Consider the following 26,517-nt stretch of genomic DNA (forward strand, 5'->3'; position numbering starts at 1 on the left):
AGAGCACTGAGAAGGTTAGATGGTACTCTCATGGAACACTGAGAAGGTTAGACCACACTGTCATGGAGCACTGAGAAGGTTAGATGTCACTGTCATAGAGCACTGAGAAGGCTAGATTTCACTATGGAGCATTGAGAAGGTTAGATGTCACTGTTATAGAGCACTGAGAAGGTGAGATATCACCGTCATGGAGCACTGAGAAGGCTAGATGTCACAGTTATGGAGCACTGAGAAGGCTAGATGTCACTGTCATAGAGCACTGAGAAGGTTAGATGTCACTGTTATGGAGCACTGAGAAGGTTAGACGTCACTGTCATGGAGCACTGAGAAGGTTAGACGTCACTGTCATAGAGCACTGAGAAGGTTAGATATCACTGTCATAGAGCACTGCGAAGGTTAGATGTCACTGTCATAGAGCACTGAGAAGGTTAGATATCACTGTCATAGAGCACTGAGAAGGTTAGATGTCACAGTTATGGAGCACTGAGAAGGCTAGATGTCACTGTCATAGAGCACTGAGAAGGTGAGATATCACTGTTATGGAGCACTGAGAAGGTTAGATGTCACTGTTATGGAGCACTGAGAAGGCTAGATTTCACTGTTATAGAGCACTGAGAAGGTTAGACAACACTGTCATGGAGCACAGAGAAGGTTAGACAACACTGTCATGGAGCACTGAGAAGGTTAGATGTCACTGTCATAGAGCACTGAGAAGGCTAGATTTCACTATGGAGCATTGAGAAGGTTAGATGTCACAGTTATGGAACACTGAGAAGGTTAGATGTCACTGTTATGGAGCACTGCGAAGGTTAGATGTCACTGTTATGGAGCACTGAGAAGGTTAGACGTCACTGTTATAGAGCACTTAGTTAGTTGTGGTTAGTTGTGAATATTGTTGTGAACCATTTCAGAGTTTAACCGCTGGAAGAACAGGCTAAAGACATTGAAGAAACTGGTCAGAATGACATTAGTTAGACTTGCAAGCTGAGGAATTCATGCCTTGTTGCCTCTCGTTGCTTAGCAACCATTATTCACCATCAGTGCTGATAGAGCAGATGTGGTTTAGACTTTTGTTCTACTGTTGAACATTAGTAGGTATACAGTAACGTCAATAAAGTCAATAAAAGATATGTCGTAACTCGACAAAGTTTCTGCAACGTCTACCAATGTGGAGAGATAACTCCGGAGCTATACAGTGTCTACAAATATTGAGAGATTTCTGCTAAGAGATAACTGTTGATGTGTTCACATAGTTGCTGGTGTGTAGATCTGAACTGATCCAGGTGAGTGTGCAGAGAATGCCTCCTGTGCTGATGGCTGATGAGGTGTATTAACTTCTGAGTTCCTGGCAGCAAACATTATTGCTTAGACCTTGAACTGTCTTAGTTTAGTGAAATACTGCCTAAATGAATGTACAATGATTGGTACATCCAGCTCAGTAGCCAAATTCTCATACTTTACTACATTTCAGGCAGGCATGTTCAGTGTTTAGAAGGTCCTTTTTGGTTTTTAAGATTCTTGTAGGACCCTTCTTCTTGGGTGGTTTAAGACCCAGATAGCCACTTTGCATGAACCCTGACAGCCTAGCTGCCATATTCCCAGTCATATAGTAAATATGCCCACAGTCTAGAAGCATGTCTTACTTTGTTTCTGGGCATTAATTGACCCTGCTTAACCTGCAGGCAGACCCATGGCTCTACTTAGTGGGTAACATTGTGACTATCTTGTATATTGACAAATATTTTTTTACTAATGATTTCAGTAGAATTGGTGCTTCTCATAAAAGTGAAACAATCACCGTGGAAACAAATGGCATGTCTTGTCGATTGCTCCAATTCTAGATCGATGAAGAGTTGACCCGTTGGAGTGATTTTCCTTCTTATTCTAATAGCCACAAATGTACTGCAGTGTGCAAAATCTCTCCAGCAAAGCACTCTAAGCACCATAACTACTGCAGCTCATTGTTACTTTTATATTGGAATGATTAAACAAACCGGTCTCTCTCAGTACCTAAAGCAGACACCACTTCATTACCAATCCAACCTTAGACTAGTAAATGCAGAAGTGAAACAGTCAAGCCACAGAAGAGGGTCCTGACTTTTGATGCTGGAGAGTCAAACAGTTTGATAAAATCCAGTGGGACCAAAAATCTATTAGCACCATAACCACTACACTGAGTTCTAAGCATGTCCCTTTGACATTTATATATTTGTCAGGGCTAGCATTCTGTAGCTGACATTAGATGACCACTCCCCTCTACTTGAAGAAGCTGAATCTTACGTTTAACAAAACAATTCTCTCACTGTCTCATCTAGATGTCAAGTGAAGATAGGATTTATGGTTTGCAAGGTCTGAATATAACCCTCATCTACTATGTCCCCTGTAGGTTACCCAGTGCTGACATATCTGCTTTTGAGTATCTGCCCCTCATATAGTTTCTATAGATTGCCCACCCCATACCTATCCGCTATAGATTGCCAACCCCATAAATACCCTCTATATATTGCTTATCCCTTATATCTCCGATATAGATTTCTGGTTCCATATGTAACTTCTATAGATTACATACATCATCCCATATTTAATATAGATTGCCTATTCCATATCTACCTGCTATAGATTGTCATTTCTTATATACCCGCTATAGGTTTTCTGTCCTTGCAGGAACTTCAAGATTATTAATTAGCAAATATTTGTGGATAGTTTGTCTCATGAATGAAACACACATTAGTAAATGTCCTTCAGAAGATACCATCTTGCCATCCTCATACTTCTAGGCTGTCACCAATTGTTTGTCTTCCTGTTGTCCACACTGAATCCTAATGAGAGGGTACCCGTTTCCGTAGGATTTCTATAAGTAAATGTTTCTAGGGTGGTCAGAACATTCAATCCATTGCCTGACCACTGAAACCAAAGCCTCCTCAAAAAAGGTTTGATGTTTTCTGTTTTTTCCCCTCTTCTCCCCATTCCTGTTGTTTCGGAGAACAGCTCCCAAGCTTACGGAGCCTCCAGGTAGGCAGTGATTGTCTGTAGCAGTGACTGTCCCCATCCTACCTGGCGTCGTGCTTGTGTTGTATTGTAACAACTGTGGTATGTGTACGCACAAGTATTGCAAACATTTTGTGATGAATCTATCTAAATATTTGTTAATGTAGACTTTCCAAACCATCATCCACCATTCGACATGGCTCACCAGATCAACTTATTTCTTTCCTTGTTCAGATCTGAAAGAAAACTGCTTCTTATAGCATTGCCAGACTAAACAAGTCTCTTTTATATCCTTTATTTTCAGGGGTTCAAAGACAAACTCAGAGATGCCTAATGTTTACTTAAATAAGGCGTTTGGCATCGGAGAATTAGGAGAATATATAAATTAAAAAAACACCCAAACCCTATTTTTTGTAATTGCTAGTAAATAAATGGCTGTTTAGTTGGGCTTGAAGACCATTTATTAGTTGCTTCCTATACAAACCGTCCTTTATTAATGATTTGCTTTGCCTGTTATGCGTATTATTGGAGTATGGGGATTTAGTACCCTTTTAATTGTAGAAATATGGTAAGAAGTAAATTGTGTTTCTTCATAACCTGGTGAGCAACGAGACACAGTCTTGTTCAAAGGAATTAAATACAAAGATGGCCGCTCACTAATTTTGTATTCAGAACTTTTCTTCAGGGTTAATTGTCGGTAATTCGAAGAAAATTTAATTTTTATGCAAAACTAGTTCAACTGAAAACCAAGCTGAATTGGCGGTTTGAACAGAATTTTGGACAATTCACATAACATTGTGAATTGAGTGTGAAACTAAGCTTACTTTGAGATTAGACGAGAGGGGAGCTAGGGTTAATATAACGCCACTGACAATGAAATTACCACCAAGAAGAAACGTTTGTTTAAATACCGTCACAGTTAACACATTCTCATTCCCAGGAGTGGGAACGTAAGGGCGGACAAAAAAACAACAACACATTCACATAACTGATCCTGTGTTTCTTTTCTCACAGATCAATTAACAGTAGTTAAATATTCCGGCCATAAAAAGTGAGCTATTAAAATGAACATATCATATAATGACACTTTTATCTGAAAAAACTGTAAATGTCGACTCTTTTATTTAAAGGAAAATCCTCCGCTTGACCTTTTAACCCTAAAATAACGCCAATACTGACTCGTTGCTAGTTTTATCCGTAACCAATATCAAACAAATTGCAAAACACACAGCCAGACGTGGTAGGGTGCCATTGTTTTGTTTACACTATTGGAAGAATACAGATAACTAGAAATAAGTGTACACAGCGTTTACAAACCCTTTACTGTTCGGCAATGCTTCTGCACGTTGAAATGCAGCTTTGGTTGTGGTGTTTTGTAATCAGTGTTGAGATGTGTTACTGTGAATTCTGATGTATCTTGTTTGTTGTGTTACAATGTGTCTTGTCGGCTTGTGGTTCACTTCGTGGTTGTGGTCCTGTATTTGAGAATCTGCTTCTTGGTCAACCCTGATCAAAACCATCATTGTAAAAAAAAAAAAAGAACATTTTAGTTCTCGCTGTAACATCCCACATAGCTCACTCTCAGACTTTCCGTGTGATATTATCTCTCTGTATATAACATCCCTGATTGCCAAATTCCTACAGCCTTGGTGCTAATTTTGTTTTTTTTGCTATTTATAGACTGATCCCTCCTCTTAACCAGCTGGATCTTCTGAGGAACCTAAAGAGCAAATCAGGACTCACTTTCAGGTCAGATGTGCCGATGAGGGCAGTGATTATTGCGATTGACTTGCAGAATGCCAAGATTTTGTCAGATAATTCCTATGCTCATATTTTCCACTGTAAACAATGTTTCTCGAGACTATAGATAAGCACCAGTTTTTAATTGGTTTTGTTATTACCCTGTGTTTTAAATTTTGAACTTGATCCCTCGTAATAATAGTGAAGGGAAAGCCAGGCATTATGAAATATTTTTGGGATAATCTTGTATTTTCCATTTTGTTCACTTCTTACCCTCTCCTGATTTTTAGTGTAAGGGGAATTTTCGTGGACAAACATATATACCATTTTTAAAAACGTAACTGTAATTCCTTACTGTGCTCCTCAAGGGTGGAATAAATTTAGCCACACCCATGAGTAGAGAGGGAGGAACAACACTGGATAATATGGTAACCTGTAAAATATATGTAAGATCTTCAGACAGGGCACTTCTTTAACCCCTTAAGGACCAAACTTCTGGAATAAAAGGGAATCATGACATGTCACACATGTCATGTGTCCTTAAGGGGTTAAAAACTAGAATGACAGAGCTTTAAAAAGATCAGAAAATCTGTGATAACTTAATTTATTATTATTTCCTTAAATATTACAAAAATATATCTCCCAGGAATTTGGATTATACAATTAGTTTATTATAGAATTAGTTTGCATAAATCATACATTTAAAAAAAAGTGGTTTTTTTTTTTTGTGTACCCCGCCGAAGCGTCCCCACAAAAAAATTGTGGGACATGTAGGTCTTATCTGGATTTTTTAATTTTAATGGCAACATGATTGGAGGGGAGAAACTGCCTCTAGAGGTACACAGTGTGGCTTGGCTTTAACTTATTGATCAGCTTTTAAAATGATCTCAACCTAAAAAAGTTCCAAATGATTTACCTACACAAGTCACCATTACTGGCTATAGGGAGATTTGTAGATAAATAATTTGGGACGTTTTTCTAGCAATATTGAATCGTTTGGAAGGCTCACTAAATCAAAGCCATAGCTAATTTGTTAAATCAGGAAATTACAAAAAAGAAAGATTAGCAAATTTTGGGCCACTAGAGCCACAAAAAAAACAATAAAAAATCTCCAGCTCTATAATTTTCCTTTTTTGGCCTAAAGTTTGCCATTTGCATTGTGAGTTAAATCCCCAGTGGGAGACATAGAAGGTTGATGTAGATCGGCACAGCAACGCCCAAAGTCCACCACACCCCAAACCCAGGCTGTTCCTGGAACCCTCGTCCCACAGATCCTTCCACTCCTGGTAGCAGGGTCTCGAGAGAGAAGGTTTTGCTTCTCCAGGTTGTGGACGGCAGATAGGGGTAACAACCTTCTGGGTTCTCAGTTTAGAAGGACAGCAGTTGTCATGGACACCACCAGCTAGTTGGGTGAGTTTTTGGTTTCGTTGTGAAATTCTGTGCCAGAATGCAAATGCAGCATTAAATCTTATTTCCCATCTTCATCGAGACCCCCCCATCACAGGACTGACTCGGGAGTCATCGTAAAACATCCACATGGATTTTAAGTTTCCATTATGTCACGGGGTCGTACCCTGACTTACAGGAATTGCAAATCATACAAACAGAGGTTCTAAATAGATGTATCACCGGGCCTTAGAGTGGCCGGAGTTAACGTAAGAAAGATAAAGACAGAGTCAGTAATAGCCAAGGTCAGAATTATAGAAATACAGATAAACTGAGTAAGAAGTCAGGTCATTATACCAGAAATACACAAAGTCTGAACAAGCCACGGTCAATGTCAGAATCCATATCAAGAGCGATTTACTATAAACACGTGTTTTAACGTGTATCATGGCAGGAACCACGATAGGGCAAGATAAGAGCCCAAATTAGCATTATATAGGCCACCAATGTCTTTGCTTGGTCCACTTTAAGGGTGGGTGTGATGTCACAGCATTTGAATTAATAAAAGACTCACCATTAAAACGGGCAGCATCTAATATTATGCAACGAAAGAAATGGCTAAGAGGATTTCGGCCGGTGCGAACCAGCAGAGGGAGCTGTTCTCCAGGCCAAATGGGAAGTATGAAGCATTCACTGTTCAGGCTGCATGGCCAAATGGAGCGTTCGGGCTGCGCAACCCGAGGAAGGGGACAGCACAGGCTTGCAAAGCTTTTGGCTTGCACGGCCCTATGAGGGGAGCAGTGTGGGCGTCAGGAGCAGGTAGGTACGTTACATATACAAGAGGGTGACTAGATAGAGAGCAAGCTTTAGATATCCCCCACCGGTCCAGAGGGGGGTAACGGGGCACTAATAGCGTATCACATCGTCTAGCCCATACTGAGCCACAAGATCAGCCACCGCCCCCGGCTTCAGAGCCAGACAGACTTGGCTGCAAGGTAGCTCTTGGCATCTACTTCATGATAAGTCGTGCGTCGCGGTATTAGAATGTACCCAGAGGTACTAGGCCGCTGTCAGGGAAGTATAGAGAAAGCGACTATAAATGTCCAGGAATGCAGAGCTTGAGAATGTTGGGACTTTTTATTTTTCTTAACTACTATGTTATATTTAATATGTTATATTTTTAGATACTGGGATCCAGTGCGATTAAAACTGAAACCAGAAACTGTGCTCTCTCAGTAAGAATCTGTGTCTCCCTAAACCTCTCCCTGAGCCCAGTCCTAATCGCTAACGTTCTATTAATCACATAGAGACACCAAATATTTCAATCAATTCAGAATATTAAATAAACCTAATAAACTCCACACCTGCTACTAACCCCAAATCGGTCTTTATTAACACAAAGCCGCGCTGTATTAACCCCTCCCGACACTGTATTAACCCCCGAGCTGCGCTGTATTAACCACAAACCGTGCTTTATTAACCCCTGAGCTGCGCTGTATTAACCCCAATGTATTAACCCCCGAGCTGCGCTGTATTAACCCCACCCGACACGGTATTAACCCCAAGTCATGCTGTGTTAACGAACCCTGCACCTCACAGCATTAAATACTGCAGCCATAGCAATTCAGTTCGTTATAACAAGGTGTGTTAAAGTGGCCCTATCGCTAATTATGTAACTGCAGATGTTGGCGCAATGGGAGAAGATATCTCTGATAAAATCGCAGGAAATATTGCACAGCGCTGAGCTGGCCAATTTCTAAACTGAAAGATTTAACCTTAAAGCATGGTGGAATGGGGGGTTCTGGGATATTAAAGCTGCACTGTGACCGTCTGGGGATTTTGCAGATTTCGCAAAGACCCCCGGAACGTGACATTGCTGCTGGGGGTCTTTTTCCATTGCGTCCTCTTAAGCTCCTGTCCATTCACCACCAGGAGTTGGCGTCACTGCTGTACTCTCGCGCATTGAGCATTGAGGGGACCTCCATAGACAGAGCCAGTTCCCCGCAGCCACTGGGGACGGTTGTCAGGATTGACACTGTAGCTCCGCCCAGAGGTGGAGGAAGTCCCCACTTTGTCTCAGTATATCTCTTAAATGGGTAAGAATTTCAGTGACATTGCAACACAGTCAATACTAGTATTTCATAAAGATTCTATCTTCATGAAAAAGTAATCTTTCAATGGGGGGGGGGTGACAATGACGCTTTAACTCCTTTCTCCCCACAGTAAAACCGTGTAGGATACACCTCCTATCTTCCTGGGTAAGGAATCCCCTTAGCTAAGACTTCATCTTACTTCCCAGAGGACATTACGTCCCACCCTTCCAGACATCGGCAAAGCAATATGGCTACGAAGGAGATCACAGGACTGTTTATTAAACCATGGCATAGTTATTGGGGAGCCAATGAAATGGGAATCCACACTGAGTTATTCAGGGCTCCAGGATTCCTGCTGCTGGGTGACTGAGACGGAGGTGGTTCTCTCCTAATTTATTTAGCTCGAGTGATTAACCCTTCCTCTCCCTGCGCTATGTATTGTCTTGGAAACAGCACAGCAAGCAGCACACAGAGTTATTCACCAGCAGCGGGACTAGTATCAGAGCTGACTTGGAGAATATTTCCAGTTCAGTTTATTTCGGTCTTAAATTTTAAATTCACTATTGATTCCAGAAACGTCTAATTTTACTGAATAACCCCTCATTTAATTTGCTGAAATGTTTACACCCAGTCCAGACGTGCCCCGATTCCATTGGGTTCCGTTTTGTAGGATGCACTATTAAGAAAATAACACAGCCATGCTATTAGGGTGAATAATTCATTGCACGAGGGACCCGTCGCTGCTCAAGCACTTTCTATGTGGATGCTCTGTTTTAGGCTTTCAATGGTTGCTGTGACTACCATGTATTCCTGTTTCCATAGCAACCCCATTATGTCCCCATGGTGAGTCATGTTTTCGAGAAGTGCAGACAGAGTGACTGATATATCATGTGAATACACCTGATACACCAAGCCTCCTCATCCCTTGCACAAAAGGCAGGATTGTGAGAGTTGTAGTGTGCAAGTAGTCTGTATTAAAGCTTGTCCACCCCTATGCCATTTAAAACAATAAAAATAAAGATATGACAGATTTTCCGACCTTTTATTTTTTTTTAATGCTCTTTCTTACTGCTACGAACCTGCTAACCCCCTCAGTCCCTTGGCCAATGTCCCCTTTTAGTAATTTAGATGGGAAGCTGTTAATGAAAAATGGTAAAGAGCAGTCGATGGATGCTAAACCTTGATAACAAGACATGAAGAGTCAGAGTCCCAGATATGTCATCTGTGCGGTGGGAGAGAGATGGAGCGTGATACAATCTTGCAAATATATCCAGGATGGGATCCATAAACTCCTAATTATAGTGAATGGAAATTCCCGTCACAGAACTTGGCTGTAACTGAGTTAGAGGTTTTCTCCCGAATGAGCAATTATTTAAAAAATTTAGTAATTTGGTTTTAATTCACTGCAAATTAAAATTTATTGAATAAATCCCCTAGTGAAATCTATGTTTTGTAAGTTAGAACTACAGGATATCACCTAAATACAGTGGAGTTAAGCTCACTGGCACAAAGTGCCTCATTGCACTGAGGGAGCTGTAGACCCATAGAATCGTCTACCAGCAAAGGTGTACCACAAGAGTATGGGGGGAAAAAAACAATGCTGTCCTACTTAGAGAATCAAGTCCAGATTAATCGAGGTGCTTTCACATAGAGAATCAGTGCTAGCTAGGGCTTTCTGTCAAACCTTTTGGGGGTAAACTTACTAAACTGTAAATTGCTGAGGATTAACAAGAATTGAATTTTAGGACAAAATGACCTGTTTGGGATAAAAATAAATGGCAGCTGAGTAATTATTATTACCTTTGGTTACTTTGATCTAAAACATCCCTTGTCAATGCTCGGATTGGATTACATTCACGGAGTTACATTGTAATCCCAGATTTAAAAAAAAAAGACACAAGTCTATTGATTTTAACTCTTTATTCTTAATTTAAATTGTTTTCAAATTCTTCGTTTCCTGTTGTTCGGCACACGGAAGGCTCGGTAGCTCATGGTTTGAAATACTAGACTATTAAAGATCCTTAGCAAGTCACAGATTCAAAAACAAGATAAACTTGCAATAAAGTTGTTATGATAACCACACGTTTTGTTTTTTAACTTACATTTTATTGCTTTACTTATCTTTAATAACCGTTTCTTTTTCTGCTAAATATTATTAGGATTTTTGTACATTTTAATTTTAAGGTAATACCCTTATTTCCTTTGAAAGTATGATAAATTCTAACAATATGAGGATCATTGTCTTTCATCTCTTTGAGGTTTAAATTAGCAGCGTTAGAGTATTACTGTCAGAATTTTGCTTAAAGGGAACGTCACCACATTTAACCATGAGCACATCCTTACATTGCCTGCCTGGCTTCCCCCCGCTCATGCTTGTAGCTGACGGGAAATATAGAGCTGAATATTAACAGAGAATGTATCACCTCCTTATCACAAGACATCACATCTAACACAATATTGCTTCTTGTTTTAAGGAAAGACCAGCAGGCTGAGCCATCTCCCAGGTTTGTAATTTGGAGTGCGTCATTCATCCTCCATTACTGTGTCTCCTTCATATTAACCTCTGATTAATCTCCCGGCGGCTGGATGCTCTGCTTTAAACCTTCCATGTAATAAATGCTAATGTCTCACTGAGTGTGTGACGTAATCAGGGCGTCCTGTCCTTCACACTCGCTTCTCATCCAATTCCACGCTTCCATTCTTACCTGCTATTGCCCACCCGCAGTCCCCTATGAATTGTGTGCGCGCATGTATACTGCATCATTCTTCACAATGTCAGCCTGCTCCCCCATCGAGCTGGAGTTGTATTGTCAGTGCGGCTGTTGGCGTCCGTCTGATAGAGGCTGGACAGACACGGTGATCATGTCAACTGGATTTTCTCAGTGTCGATAGGATCTCCAGACCTGTGTGAGTCATGACATCACTCTTAATAAACAATAGTAGTGTCCATTAATGATGTTGCTGCATTGATGATGTCATCAAACTCATTAAGATGGACACGTTGTGATGACGTTAGAAGGTTCCTGCTGAAGTTGTAGTGATGTCATCAGAAGGTTAGTGTTGCAGTGGTAGTGATGTCATCGGAAGGTTCATATCATTGGAAGGTGGTAGTGATTTGATCACAAAATTAAAGCGGCAGTGGTAGTGATGTCATTGGAAGATTTACATGGCGGTTGTAGTGATGTCATTGGTAGATTAATTTGGCGGTGGTAATGATGACATCAGAAAGGTTGAGATAGTAGTGATATTATCAGTTTCATTAACCACGTACGAGCCAATGCCATTATAAGGTAAAAATGTATTCTCTATTTGGTACGTTAGCCCTGGTACCTTCTTCTGTGATCTCCCTCCAACTACTAACGTAACGACAGACTGAAAAGGTCTCGGGGGAGGGGGTATCGGCCGCCTCAACAGAAAAGTAATTGGGGATCGGTTGTGGGGGGTGGGGGGGCGGGGGGGGGGGGGGCGCATGTCATTAAACTGTGACTAAACCAAAGTTACAAACTCTACTGCGTTTTTCATTTTCATGTGTAGATTTATACAGCAAGTCCCAGACAAGACAGATAATAATCAAGTAAAATGTTACAGAATATCATGTTAGACATAAAATAAAAGAATCTCTGGAACTGTGACTACCATTAGACATATCTGCAGTTCGCTGGACTACCAGTAGACAGGCCCAAGATGATGGCATCGCACAGCTTTCTCTGGTTTAGCGCAGGAAATGAATCGGTCGTGCATTTTATTAATAACTACATTCTGTGGCTTCAATTAAATCGCTGTCAGGGTTATACAAAGTGTGATTTTTTTTGGGGGGGGGGCAATGTAGCTTAAAAATTCCCCAAAAATGTAAAATTCACTTTGAATTCTCAAAATGCAGACTTGTGCGATGAATTAGTTGTGAGGTATTCTTTATTCTTTATGTGTTTACGTGTGATTTTTATTTGTTGATTTGTTTTTACAGAGCCGTAGACTTTTAACTAAATCTCCCGGCTGTACTCTTCCAATTTCCACATTTGTAGCGTTTATTCCCCAAACTCCCGGCGGCGGTGAATTGAATTTCCGATGGCAGAATTTAGGCCGGCATTGCTGATCAGAAAATATTCTGCAATCCAGCTAAAGTCCCAGTTTGGCTATTTTAGAATAAATGGTGCCCTTTAGTGAATTACCCTATAGGTGACTTTAGATCTTGGATTCCTTGATTTTTCCCGTCGCATCCTAGTCTTTCAGACTAATATCCCCTCTCCCTGATTTTCAGTAAAGGGCGAACTCTCTGCAGTTGCTGCTCGGGGGAAAATAGGTACAAATTGTCAGAACAAAGATTGCTGCATGTCTGGACCTGTCCCCTAACCCCCTCGCCCCGCAAATTTCCTGGACTAATATTGTAACCGCTTGGTAGAGCTGCCGGAAGTCACTGGATAAAGTATCGGTTATCCTCTGCGGGATATCTCTACATACTGTTATTGAAAACTCTGCTAAATAAAGATTAACTAAAAATATCAATTGCTGGTTTTCAAGGAATTTGAAACTTTATTTAGCTTTTCATTCCTCTGTAGCAAGTTCGGCCATGTTGGTCTAAAATCAGAGAGCACTATAGTACAGGGCTATATTATTGTGGAAATATCCCTGAAGATTACTTTTTTCAGAGACCCACCGGAAAAGTGAAAGGGAGATAAATTGCCCAAAACTCTCCCTCGCGCCTGCCTGCATCTCCCCTTTGGCGACTGGGCACAAGAGTAGAGATTGTAGGATAGTCGATAGAATAACTTTCGCGATGTGGAATAAACCAGGAAACCTCATTGGTAAAGGCTGTGGCAGTTGACAAAAGTTGACGTTAGCATAAAACGAATTATTTCTAGATTTGTCTTGTGATATATTTTTATGCGTTGGAATATCTGTGACATCACAACGCAATCAACATGCTCCAAAAAGATGAATCGATATGAAAGCGACAGTCGTCTATTGTATAAGTGACACAATTAAAGTAAGGAATTCAGATTTGGTGACCTCCTGAGACTTCAGGCAGCTCCACTACTCAAACAGCCCAAAGGTTTTCCTTAGGGTCATTTATTTTCTATCGACAGACAGCAGACACACAGAAGGATTGCTTGAGATATTCAGATGCGTGGAGGCTGGAAATGGTGCAAAACCAGCAAATACTGAATTTTGGTTAGTTTTTTGGGGAGGTCGGTTAGCCCATTGGGAGATATGCGCTCTTAATAATATCACAATTTCACAGATTTTTTTTTTCTAGACATGACTTGCTAAACTTTTTTTAATTCAATGAAATAAATAAAGATACCGCACTCAGAAACATTTGAATATTCAAAAAGTATTTTTATTTTTTATAATTATATATTTTTATGATTTTTAGAAAGATTAAACATATATATTTAACAGCATATTTTAAGTTACTTCATAATAATGTAGTAAATTGTATTATTCCAGTGTATTCCCATACAAATCTAATCTTAGATAGATAAGTTATTACGCAAGAATATCTGGGAAATTAATATAGTCTTGAATTAAGTTACATTTCTAAAATACTGCCGTAAAAAGGGTATACACACAACAAAATACACAAATAAAACACAAGGACATCTATAGAGAACAGGGAGAGCGGACAATTCCAGTAACGATTCTTTAATAATATTGGATCGACATAGAGCCACCTTAGGGATTCGATTGTCGGTATATTACCAAGTAGATGTGTCTATGTCAGGGTTTTATTTATTTGGAGAAACCAATCCTATTATTTATAGTAATTAAACCGGTTTGCCCATATCTTGTTATGGGCATCAATATTGCTGTCTTTAAAATAAACAGCCTTTTCCATTATACTTTGATATTGGATTTGGGCTTTGGTATCTATTAAGGTGTGAGGTATCTTTTTTCTCCAGTTCTCCATACATAATTTGACAGCATTTAAAACATGGATGGTTAAATATAAAGATGGTTTAGCCATTTTTTGGCATATGTAGGTGAGATAAGAATCTTTCTGGGGTCAAAGTGATATTTAATCAAAAAGTAATTTTTATTAGTGTGCAAAAATATGCTTAGAAAAAAGATCACTCCAAAATAAAAATAAATAAAAATCCTTTAGACTATAAATTCTAAACTCTCAGGAATCCAATCCATAAAAAAGTAAGCATGTGTTAAACCTATATCAGCAGCAGCAGCTCCTCACGCGTCATGCGAGAGTGTTGATGCGGGTTGCTTTGGCAACGCTCCGCGGGGTGCAATGAATGCCAGAGCATGGACACGGCAACGCTCGCGAGAGGAGCTGCTGCTGATATAGATTTAAAAACGGAGACTTCTGGGCCCCTCTTCAGAATCCAGGCTGCTGGGCCACCGGACCACCAGGGAAAGGTATTTCCCCCCCTTCCTGACTGTCAGGTAAGAGGCAGGATGGGTAGGATAACATTAATAAAAAATGGTTCATGAGACCTGGTCACCTTCCTACACCCTGAACCCCACACTGTCACCCCCAAACCATGACCCTTCCACACTGTCACCTTCCTGCCCCCCCTACACTGTCACCCCAAAACCCTGTTGTGTGTGTCTGTGTATCTGTCAGTATGCATCTGTGTGTCTATATATCTGAATGTGTGTCAGTGTGTGTGTATGTGTATATGTGCATACATCTCAGCATCTCTGTATTAAAACACCACCATGATATATAAACACACCACTGTATTAAAAAAACAAACCGCACTACACACAAATGTCAACACTACATACAAACACACCCCTACAGTCACTCACACATACTCCATACAAAAACATGCTTACATTCAAACACACAAATGCTACATTAAAAAAAAAACACTGCTGCACTATTTTGCGTTTTTCTTTTTACATTTTAAAGTTAGGAGGGGTGCCAAATTTAGGATCCGCCCCGGGTGCCAAAAGCTCTAGGTACGCCCCTGTAATCTGCTCATACTGATTTATGATGCTCATTGGGGCTACCAGCATTATATGAATCCCCTCTCCACTGGCTATTTTGGTGGTGTTGTAGATTTCGGGCTCTTTTTGTTTGCAAGTATTTCTATATACTTATTGTTATTATTATTATTATCTATTGTTATTATTTATTTATTACTCTACTGATACTAAGAAGATTGTGCCTGCTCTAAACAGTTTTGCAATCTATATATATCTTCCTCTAGTATTAAGACATCGCTTTGTTTCACCTCTCCATTTTGTTTTCAATTATTTTTTTAAAAAATGTCATTATTTTATTTACTACTGTTTTCAATTTTTTTTCCCATATTTTAAATTTTTGTTCGCAATTTCCTTTTTTTTTTTAAACTTATTTTACAATCTTTATTTTCTCCTTTGTATGTTTTTAATTTTAAATTTTTTTGTCATAATACCTTCTTGGAGGATACCCAGAATCACTCTTCAGAGCCTCATATATTATTTCTTTTAAATATTTTTTTCTTTTATGCTTTTTCCATTTTTGAATAATTCTATATGACACACGCACTGTTGTCTTTTTTTGCCTACTCTTTGTGCTATTTGCTGGGGTTTGTTTTCACTTTCATATTTTAACATGTTGTGAGTTAGGCTATCCATTTTGTTCTGAATAGACAGAAGTATATTACATTGTCTAGACTAATTTTTTATTGATTGGATTTCTGAGATTTGGTCTTTCTGGTTTAAATCATTTTTTGCCATGCATCCTTTTTGCACACTAATAAACATTACTTTTTGCATATTCAAATCTTTCTGAGTGCGGTATTTTTTAAGTTTTCTACGTAGGGAGTTTGGGGGTTTACTCACCACTGACTCCTGAGTGCCACCTTATATGTTTTTTTAACGCCTACGAAACAAAAAGTTATTTTTTTTTTAAAGTTGCACCATTTTCTAATGCCGCGATAGGCAAGTTCTGCCTTTCATACGCTGTGCCCAGCATCTATCATGATCACGTCTCAGCCTTCATTCCCAACCGCATCGTCACTGCATACACGGGGCAGTCATGTCTGACTGTGTGGCTTGCTTTTACTAGTCCTGTCTGTCTGTGTGTCTTGCTTTAACTAGTTGTGTCTGTCTGTGTGACTTGCTTTCACTGGTCTTGTCTGTTTGTCTGTCTGACTTGCTTTCATTAGTTGTGTCTGTCTTTTTTGCTAGTTGTGTCTGTCTGTCTGACGTGTTTCATTATTCTTTTGTGTCTGTCTGACTTGCTATAACTTATCTTGTCTATCTGCTTTACATTAATTAGTTGTCTGTCTGTCTTTATTTATTTTATAAGTCTTGTCTGTGTGTCTGTCTGTCTTTATTAATTTTATAAGTCTTGTCTGTGTGTCTGTCTGACTTGCTTTCGTTAGTCCTGTCTTTTTAGCTGATTGTGTCTGTTTGTCTCACTTGCTTTCATTAGTCTTGTCTGTCTTCTAGTTGTATCTGTATGTGTGACTTACTTGTACATGTTTTGTTTTTTTAACCTGTCTTTTTTTGTGTATGGAATAAAAGCATTTTGCTGCGTATCAGTTTGTTTAATTTTTACGTTCTTTGCTTGTGCATGTTAACCAGGCAATCAGCAGATGACATGTTGTCAACTAGAGACAAAACAGCGATTTCAAACTGCCTCACAATGACGTTTTAAATGGCAGATTGCCCCCAGATCCACCAATGCCGAGACGGGAGGTATTTTATTTGAATGGGAGGTTTGTCACAACCAGCAATTTAAAATGCAGTTTTCACAACTCATTAATCCACCGAGAGCCAGAGGAGGGAGCCTCTTACAGATGTTTTTTGGGTGGCTAACAGTTGTATTATATGGAGTAGCTGAAGAGTTGCAATACTGTAATATTGTGGCCAGCCTAAGGCACACCTGTGCAATAATCATACTGTCTAATCAGCATCTTGATATGCCACACCTGTGAGGTGGATGGATTATCTCGGCTTACTAACACAGATTTAGACAGATTTGTGAACAATATTTGAGAGAAATAGACCTTTTGCGTACATAGAAAAAATCTTACATCTTTGAGTTCAGCTCATGAAAAATGGGGGCAAAAACAAAAGTGTTGCGCTTATAATTTTGTTCAGTGTATGAACCAAGTGATATTTATGCGTACCATAGCCATGAACTTCTTGAGATAATTCTTGAAGCAAACTGGCCAGTAAATGATACTAAACCCATTACGAGGTCATTACACATCTCTGTGCTTTGAGAGAACGGACACATTGGAATGGTTAAAGGGTTCTAGAGATAAGTCGGCCACCAGTCGTTCTCCGTTGCTTGCTGTAGGCTAGACTCATGTGTGTTTGCCAAGCTTTTCTGCATCGTGTCCACTCATCGTGTCTTTCTCGGCTTTTTAGTGTATGAAGATGTTCTCTTTGATCTGTCATTTAGTGTCTTTCTCTCTCCTCGTTTGTAACAGCCAGAAAGTAAGTCTAAAAGAGAGAGTCTTCTCCAGCCCCAGAGGAGTGGCCTCCAAAGGCAAAGGTTCCCCTCAATCTCAAGGTTTGCGGCGTTCCCCAAGTGCAGACCAAAGCTTAGATGACAGTCCCAGTAAAGTGCCCAAGAGTTGGAGCTTTGGGGACAGAGGACGTACACGCCAAGCCTTCCGCATTAAGGGGTCGGCATCACGGCAAAATTCCGAAGGTGAGAGAGGCTTTAATCAAATTCTGACTGAATCAAGGTATACGTGCTGTTACCAGTATATTATTTGTATTAAACCAAATTAGGAGCCTTATATGGTTAACAATTTACTACAAAGCAGCAGATTATTTAATATTCTTAGCTGTTTCTCTACTGCAGAAAATGTCCCTGGAAGTCTAAGCTAGGGAGACAGTTCTTACCAGAAAAAAAACGTGTAAACCTACTCTACAAGAAGTAAAAACACCCTCCTAATTCAAGTGCCCGATTATGCGGAGAGGTTTCATTTTTAACACTTTCTAATAAAATATTTGTATACGTTGTCTACAATGTGGGGATAAGGCTTTAGTAATTAAAAGCAAAAACACAACACTAATCAAAGAGCTGGATTGATGGGTGATACACGACTTGTTTTAGACATTGAACCCCCATTAATGAATATTAAACTGATAAATAGGAGCGTTCTTTGCCTCAGCAGCTAGTCTACCAGGAGAAGAAGTTGCAGATGAAAACAGAAATTGCAACTGTGAATTTCTTGCTGACGATCTGACGCCAGGACTGAAGGCCTCCATCCGAGCCGTGTGGTGAGTCAGAAACTGAGGGACCATCATGTTTGGTTAACACAGATTGACAGAATAACGATGCCCTGTATTTAAATAAAATAAAATAAAAGTTACCTGTGCTCTTTCCCAAATCCCAATGTATATTTAAACAAATGGAGGTTATTTCGTTACTCCGATGGCCATTAGAGGGAATGCCCACCTGCCACGTCAAGGCAAACCTCTCAGGTGGGTCCTATGCTAACCGTTCATCTTGCTTCTTTGAGCTTCTGGCAAAGATATCTCTGATGAGACAGAGAGGGGTATTTTTTTATATACACCCCTATACTTATTAACCCTTAATAGGGAACACATAAGACGGGCGGCAGCATTGGAACAGCTGTGTGATACAAAAGTGAATACAAATACAAAAAAACAAACCCTGTGTTCAAACTCCCACTACTCTTGGGCAGCGGCAACAACCATAGTACACATCATCCCCAATACATACAGTAAAAACTAAAGAAAAAAAAAGTTACCTGCGCTCTCTCCCAAATCCCTATGTATATTTAAACAAATTGAGGTTATTTCGTTACTCCGATGGCCATTAGAGGGAATGCCCACCTGCCACGTCAAGGCAAACCTCTCAGGTGGGTCCTATGCTAACCGTTCATCTTGCTTCTTTGAGCTTCTGGCAAAGATATCTCTGATGAGACAGAGAGGGGTATTTTTTATATACACCCCTACATACTTATTAACCCTTAATAGGGAACACATGGGATGTGCAGCAGCATTGTAACCAGGCTGTGTGATACAAAAGTGAATACAAATACAAAAAAAAGTCCTGCGCTCAAACTCCCACAACTCTTGGGTGGCAGCAACTACCATAGTACTCATCAGCCCCAATACATACAGTAAAAACCAAAGAAAAAAAGATATGGCCATTGGGTGGATATAAAAAATCCCCCTCTCTGTCTTATTAGAGATATCTCTGCCAGAAGCTGAAGGAAGCATAGTGGCATGGAAGCTCCAGATAAGTGACCCCAATTAATTCACTTCACTTTGATTTTGTATATAAGATCCGGTAGGGTGCCTGTCTGCTGGGAAATGGCAAAGTGACAGAGCTCATGTGAAGCACATCTGCTCGTGGCGCCAAACGCTCCGTTCCCCTGAAAGATTTACAAAACGTTACAATGGCCACTGTTCAAGTTGACAGTAAAACCGGCAGATGGGTTATTGTCGTTATTATTATCAATAAAGCACCACATCAAGGGATTTGTACTTCTAGAGCAGTTGCCATTGCTAAACGTATTTCCATCATTACTGAGAATTGCTGCCTTGTTTTCTAATGTTGAAGTCACGAGGTAGCGTTCGACCAGTTTTATCACACAATCATTAAACGTCTTCTCTTTTACCAGTTTTATCAGACAATCATTAAACGTCTTCTCTTTTGTCAGCATTATGCGGTTCATGGTGTCCAAACGAAAGTTCAAGGAAAGCCTCAGACCGTACGACGTCATGGATGTGATCGAACAGTACTCTGCCGGACACCTGGATATGCTCGCCCGGATCAAAAACCTGCAGTCAAGGCAAGCCATCAATGCACACCACTTTTTAGACGTATACACACAAACACACAGTATTTCAAGCGGACAACCTGCTCCAATGGTTCTACAATTGTTACAATTGATTAGCTGACCGTGCTGTCTGATGGCCACTTTCGCTGGGTCCTATGTCACGTTAACAGGTGACTGCATTGTGTGCCAGGTCAATGCACACAGGATTTAAAACTGAAATACAGTGAGGCATGTTTGGACTGAATATTCCTGTAGCCCAGAGTCCATCATGCTTTGCTGTACTTTAGTGACGGTGTGCACCAGACAGTAGACCAATAAACATTACTGGTGCAGTTATATCTGCAGACTGGATGAGTCCTTGGCATTGTTCTTGTGTCTCAGTGTGTGGCAGTGTGTCCCGGGTGCGTGGAAACATGTAATGACATTGTGTCTCAGGTTGGAAAAAGGTGAAGGGGATTTCCTGTATCAATGCGTAAAGGGTGTGAATTGTGACTGGGTTTTTAATTACAAAAACAAATTTAAAAATCTTGTTTTTAATAACAAAAAAGGGTGCAATCACCACATGAAGTCACTAGCGACAAATCAGCAGGTAGAGGCAGCAACAAGGACCGTCAAGACAGCCAATTCTAGTAGCTTAGCCAGGTAGTAAGTACTGCTGCCAGTAAGATTAGTGTGGATGGCATGGGCTCTGTATGGGTGAGGGTCAGAGCATGAAATATGGTCAAAGCAGAAGGGGAGAGTCAGAGCATCGGGTTGGTCAGGACAGGGGTTAGGATTGGAGCATGGGATAGGTCAGTGCCAGGGGGTATGATCGGAGCATTGAGTAGGTCAGTGCAGGGATAGGATCAGAAGATTGGGTAGGTCTGTGCAGCGGGTGGGTCAGTGCAGGGGGTAGGATTGGAAGATTGTGTAGGTCAGTGCAGGGGGTAGGATTGGAAGTTTGGGTGGGTCAGTGCAGGGGTCAGAAGATTGGGAAGGGTCTGAGACGTGGTAGCTTGCAGTTTCCGCACCCAGTGCACCTTGCCGTATATGACAGTTTGTCCCTTGTTACTATTGCAGCACCGTGTCTGTCATACTGTGTCTTTGTCTTCCCTTAACCATAAGAGATCAATCGCTCTGTTCTGTGCGTTTCCTTCACTGTTAACCATAGGAATATACGTTGATCTATATTCACTGTTTCAGCCAGGATATTGCCACGTACATACTTGTATTTATAGTCCTACACTTCGAGCCACACCATCTGTGGCTGCCGGTTACGCAGCATCCTACACACTCAATTCAGCCAAGTGGAATATATTTTCAGACTCTATAAATTTTATCCTTTTTCCTTCTTCTCCCCACATTGCTTCATTATATATTCTGCTGGTATTTTTTCTATTTGCTTTTGCCAGGATAGATATGATTGTCGGCCCCCCAGCCCCTTCAACACCCCGGCATAAGAAGTTACACAGCAAAGGATCTGTGCATTCTACCAAAGAATCTCCCCAGTACTCTCCTAGGTTAGGATTTAAGAAAATCGCCTTTTTGTCTGGACTTCTTTATCTCTTTTATTTTGTCTGAAGGCGAACCCCTTCCAGCCTGTGGTTTGTGATGGCATCTAGAAGCTGGGGAACCTTTGGCATTGAGATGGGGATCACAAGTGGGAAGTTTAAGGATTGGCCACAGTCTCTGTGATCCATCACCCACCACGACCCACTTCACCCCAGATCAGCGAGTCATGTCACCCCATGTTCTGCATGGGAACCTGAATTATATGTGGGATCATTTTATCTAGATATGGCCACAGCAATAGTCATCTTGTAGAACGGACAGAACTCCATTTGCAGCCTGGAATATTTAATCCTCAGTGTCAGAAAATATATTGAAAAACAGCTCCTACCCTGAACTTGGCAAATATATAGGGGAAGTTCTGAGGGTGGAGCAATCACCGTGAAAACATAGGGACGTGCGTCCTGATTGCGCCACTCTTAGACTTATTATATGGAAAGTTTTGAAATCTGTCAGAAAGTGCAAGACTGACACCAAATCTAGAGCCGCTAATAAAATAATTTCCAAGAAAAATGTATTGACCACCCGAGGCTGGACCCCAGGGGAGGGAGAGACATTAGGGCTAGTTCAGGGCACCTCATAGAGGTAGGTGAAATGCTGCCTTACAAAGGTGACCCTCACCATAGGTAAGTGTCCATCACACGTGGGTGAAAGGGGTTTGCTGGATCTTTGCTGCGCTCAGAGGAGAAGACAACGCATCCTTTCTTTTACTTTGTGCTAGCCGTCTGGTGGTGGTCATTACTCTGCTCTGGGTGGTCTGTTGATTGCATGCCCGCATGTGGAACAGTGCAGCATGAACAAGATGGCATCGTGGCTGATGGGCAGTATTTTCATGCTTTTTCTAGATTTCGTTTAATTATAATTCCTGTGTCCCCTAAAAAATGAATCCCTCCAGAGCAGCCGCACAGGAATCCAAGGCCAGTTCCACATTGTGGGGTACACGCATTTTACAGCCCCAGTGAGGGTTAGTTGGTCTTGGCAACGAATATATTACTGTAAATATTAAAGGTAAACTTGTTCCTCAAAACTATTTTTAGTTTTGAAAGGAAATCGGGTTTGTTTCTTTTGTTAGATGTATGTTAAAAAACAAACAAAAAAAATAAAAAACCCCACGAGAAAAACTAATCGCTGCCTTTACTATATGACCGGATCCTTCAGCCAAATACATCCACTTAGGGTCAGGCAGTCTTTGAATGTGGCAGGTATTGGGTCTGATGTCATTGCACTGTGCAGGGAGTAAAACTGGGAGGAGCATAGAGACTAACCATAGAGAATATAGAGGTATTCATACAGTGTCCGACCCAAGGTCAGTATATATACGGGTAAAGGATCCTGTCATATACTAAAGGCTGGGATTCATTTTTCTCTTTGTATTTTTTTTTTTTTTTTTACAGATACTTAATTTACCCCCGAATCCATTTCCTTTTAATACTTGATAAGATTATTATTGTATTTAAAATAGTGTTGAGGTGACAGTTGTCCTAGAACCCCAAAATGTATTATACACATTGGTAAGGGATCCCACCTCTCCCCCGGCCCTGAATAGTCCAAGATATGTCAGCCGATTAGATAACTAGGTCAAAATTCTTAAATGTAGGGGCAAAAGTGGCTGAAACTCACCAGAAGGGGCAGTAGTGAGAACTTAATCTCCTTCTGCAGCAAAGGTAGGTCTTCATTGCCCTAGCACTTATTACCCCTTTAACAAGGAGTATAGCATTAAATACTACATTTAAATAATTAAATAGCTGATGCAGTAAGTGTTACTGTGGTCATGCAGGTTACTGACGAACACAGGTCATGCTTCTACAATAAATATGTAACTATCCAGCTCTGGCAACTGGTCACCAGTCTGGTCCATGTACAACACGTGGTTTAAATCAGGGCTGGCACATGGAGCCATGGAGGCAGCCCTGTTTTAAACAAACAGCTCCCAGACAGGTGTAGTAGGCTGTTGCTTTCTGCCTTGCAGTATCCTGGCCCTCCTCACTCCATCTGTCATTGTGTGTGTGTGTGTGTCTGTGTCCTCTCCATCCTGCCTCTACTTAGTGCACGTGTCCACATGGTTGGAGGGAGCCCTGCTGCATCCAGCGTGACTTTGTGAACAGTGGAAAGAGAACAGAAAGGGGGGAATGATCCTTACAAACACTCCCTGCAGGCCATGGAAGAGTTAAACATCGCTCTACCAACCCTTTGTCTGCAAGTTGACGACACTGGTGACAACTTGTCACATTCAATGGCATTAGAGACATTCGGAGCTCAGTTTTGACAAATGTCAAGAGCTACTTACACCTCAATCTTCTACATCCAAATTGCATATAAAATGTCAATTATTTATTTGACTTGCCAGGGCACATTCAGATTGGCCACACGTCACTGGCAGTCTATGTTTGGATGAGCAGAAAGATTGTACCACTGCTCCTTTCTAGCTCTTAATCACCTAGATGTAGGGCACATTGACACTATGAGCACTTCTTGTTCCTGCATTATAAGAAGTGGGCTCTCTGCTCTCCTGTTTAACTCTTCCTAGCATGCCTGTTAACACCCCTCCCCTAAAAACATATCATGTTCATCAGGTTATGAGCTCCTGGCCCTCAAATACAACAAAGGTCCTCTGTAGTGGCACTTCGCAGTTTGTAAGAAAGAGGGCTTCAAAGCTTTGGTGTTGGACTTTTCTCTGGTTGAGAGGGGTGAAGTTTCTCTTGATCCTCCAATAAAACAAATGTTCTGTAGCACTAACTCTTGAACATCTTGGGGTGTGTTTCTGTTCTTGGTAGAGTGGACCAGATTGTTGGAAGAGGAGGCTCAATCACCGACAAGGACAGAGCCAAAGGAACGGCTGAAGCAGAGATGCCGGAGGATCCAAGCATGATGGGTCGACTGGGCAAAGTGGAAAAGCAGGTGAAATGCACTGGGGCTGATGAGCAGGTTGGGTGAGGTAGAATGAGATACATACCTGAAAATGTGTAGCATTTATATATTTTCCTTCATTAATGAGCTATGACAGACCCACAATCTGTGAAAATGTCACCAGTTCCTTAATATTAACCAAAGGAGACCGCTAAAACACAATAAATGTCCTATAGGAGATGTCATTATTGATATGATTATTATTATTATTAGTTCAGATTTGAATTAACTTTATTTTTTTTTCCAGGTTATGTCCATGGAGAAGAAACTGGATTTCCTTGTGAACATCTACATGCAAAGAATGGGAATCCCACCTTCCGAAACAGAAGCTTACTTTGGGGCCAAGGATCCTGAGCCAGCCCCCCCATATCATAGCCCGGAGGAGACCCGGGACCCAGCAGAAAAGAATGTTTGCATCACCAAAATTATCCGTTCCACCAGTTCCGTGGGGCAGAAAAACTTTAGTGCTCCACCTACCCAAGGGACAGGTCCCACTCACTGCCCTCCGTCCACCTCATGGCATCAACAGCAACCATATCACCGGCATAGCCATGGCTCCTCTCCAGTCGGCGATCCAGGCAGTTTGGTGAGAATTCCTCCGCCACCATCGCATGAACGCTCACTCTCCGCATATGGAGGGAGCAGGATAAGTGGAGGAGAGGAAGGGTTAGCCAAACACCGGGACCCTGCAGCCCTTCGAGATAGTGATACTTCCATATCTATTCCTTCTGTGGACCATGAGGAGCTTGAACGTTCTTTCAGTGGTTTTAGCATTTCCCAGTCTAAGGAGAACCTGGATGTTCTGAACAATGGGGCAGTGGCAGCAGGTACTGGTCCCAGTGGTAAAGTCCGCCCTTACATCGCTGAGGGCGAGTCAGATACAGACTCAGACCTTTGTACACCCTGCGGGCCACCTCCCAGGTCAGCTACGGGGGAGGGACCTTTTGGTGACATGGGGTGGTCCGGTAGCAAGTAAGCTGGTATAGAGTTATTTTTGAGACGTGTAGGCACTGAGTGTGGGGGAATTAAACTTGTCTTCTCCCTCAAAGGTGCAGCCACCACAAGGACATTAAGGGTAGAAGCGTGTCACCCTTTGTGAATGAATGAAAATTATTCATCATGCTGAGCTTGTGGTTGGGTGTTCAGGGCTGACACTGCCTGTTTTATTCCCAGCCTGTAATAATGTGGCTGTGTATCCCTTTACCTTTATGAGTTACACATCTAATATCAGAGCTGTGCTTTGATTTAAAGATTCACGTATAGGAATCAAGCCAACACGATGACCAACAGTGCTAAACTCAATATATGGCCCAATCTGTGCCAACGACATCATTTGATTGGCAGCTATCCCATGGTTTATATATTTTTCATTGTGTTTATAGAAAAATAAGGGCAAGCCACGATTATATGTTATAATGTTTTCTTTTATAAACAGAGTTCTTCATTTTAATGTTGTAGACACAAAATACATTATCCTGAAGTCACATTGTCCATTTAATTCTAAACCACTTATTGGCCCTTGGCCCGGTAGCCAGCACAGGAAGCAGAATGCCCTGAATGTCTGCTTTACTAGGCAGACAGTCAATGCTTTAAGATTTACTGGAGAAAAAACAACAAATTGGTGAGCAAATGGTTGAGGAAATATCAGCTGATGCCTTCCTCTGCACCATATGTACTAAAGAACTATCTGTCCAGCGTTCCCCTGGTACCGGGGCGAGATGTCTTGTAATGTCACGGTTTTACTCGATCATTTTATGCTCCACCCACATCCTGCCTGTGCGCACCTCACAGAGCCTTTATTTGTTGATTTTTACAGTGCGTTGGGTGCCTGTTAATGGGGCCTGGTCAGGCTATTTCGTTATTTTTTTTTATTTTTTTTTTTAATTCTTTATTTTTGTAGTGCAAAGAAACATAACAGCAGGCGTGTGGTGCCCCAACGGCAGTCCTCACACTGATTGTCCACATTTCTAACATTGGGGTTTGCATGATTACGTGCACATTTTTAGTTATGTATGACAAAATTGTTCACGTTTTAAACATTACGATAGGTATGTATTCAATAAGAGTAGCTGTGATGCAACTAAATGTGGTGTAAGTCATGGCAGTATGACTAGACTGGATAATGCTATTTCGTT

At 41.0% G+C, this 26,517-nt stretch overlaps 1 protein-coding gene across 6 annotated transcripts in view; it reads left to right on the plus strand.

The window, feature by feature from the left end:
* KCNQ2 (potassium voltage-gated channel subfamily Q member 2) overlaps positions 1 to 26,290 on the plus strand; it is a 61,255-nt gene extending 34,965 nt beyond the window's left edge. The window contains exons 9-17 of one of the 6 annotated variants that reach the window (XM_063459555.1): positions 2,989 to 3,012; positions 4,669 to 4,737; positions 10,682 to 10,711; positions 17,594 to 17,817; positions 18,287 to 18,395; positions 19,808 to 19,939; positions 21,319 to 21,426; positions 24,250 to 24,373; positions 24,630 to 26,289. In XM_063459555.1, the coding sequence (XP_063315625.1) occupies positions 2,989 to 3,012; positions 4,669 to 4,737; positions 10,682 to 10,711; positions 17,594 to 17,817; positions 18,287 to 18,395; positions 19,808 to 19,939; positions 21,319 to 21,426; positions 24,250 to 24,373; positions 24,630 to 25,358 (1,549 nt within the window). In that variant the 3' untranslated portion in view covers positions 25,359 to 26,289. Of the gene's footprint in view, positions 1 to 2,988; positions 3,013 to 4,668; positions 4,738 to 10,681; positions 10,712 to 17,593; positions 17,818 to 18,286; positions 18,396 to 19,807; positions 19,940 to 21,318; positions 21,427 to 24,249; positions 24,374 to 24,629 lie in introns of all 6 variants that reach the window. The other 5 variants (XM_063459556.1, XM_063459557.1, XM_063459558.1 and 2 more) reach the window with 5 other exon arrangements.
* The last annotated feature ends 227 nt before the right edge of the window (positions 26,291 to 26,517 follow it).

This window comes from Pelobates fuscus, chromosome 6 (assembly GCF_036172605.1).
Source record: "Pelobates fuscus isolate aPelFus1 chromosome 6, aPelFus1.pri, whole genome shotgun sequence".
NCBI lineage: Eukaryota > Metazoa > Chordata > Amphibia > Anura > Pelobatidae > Pelobates > Pelobates fuscus.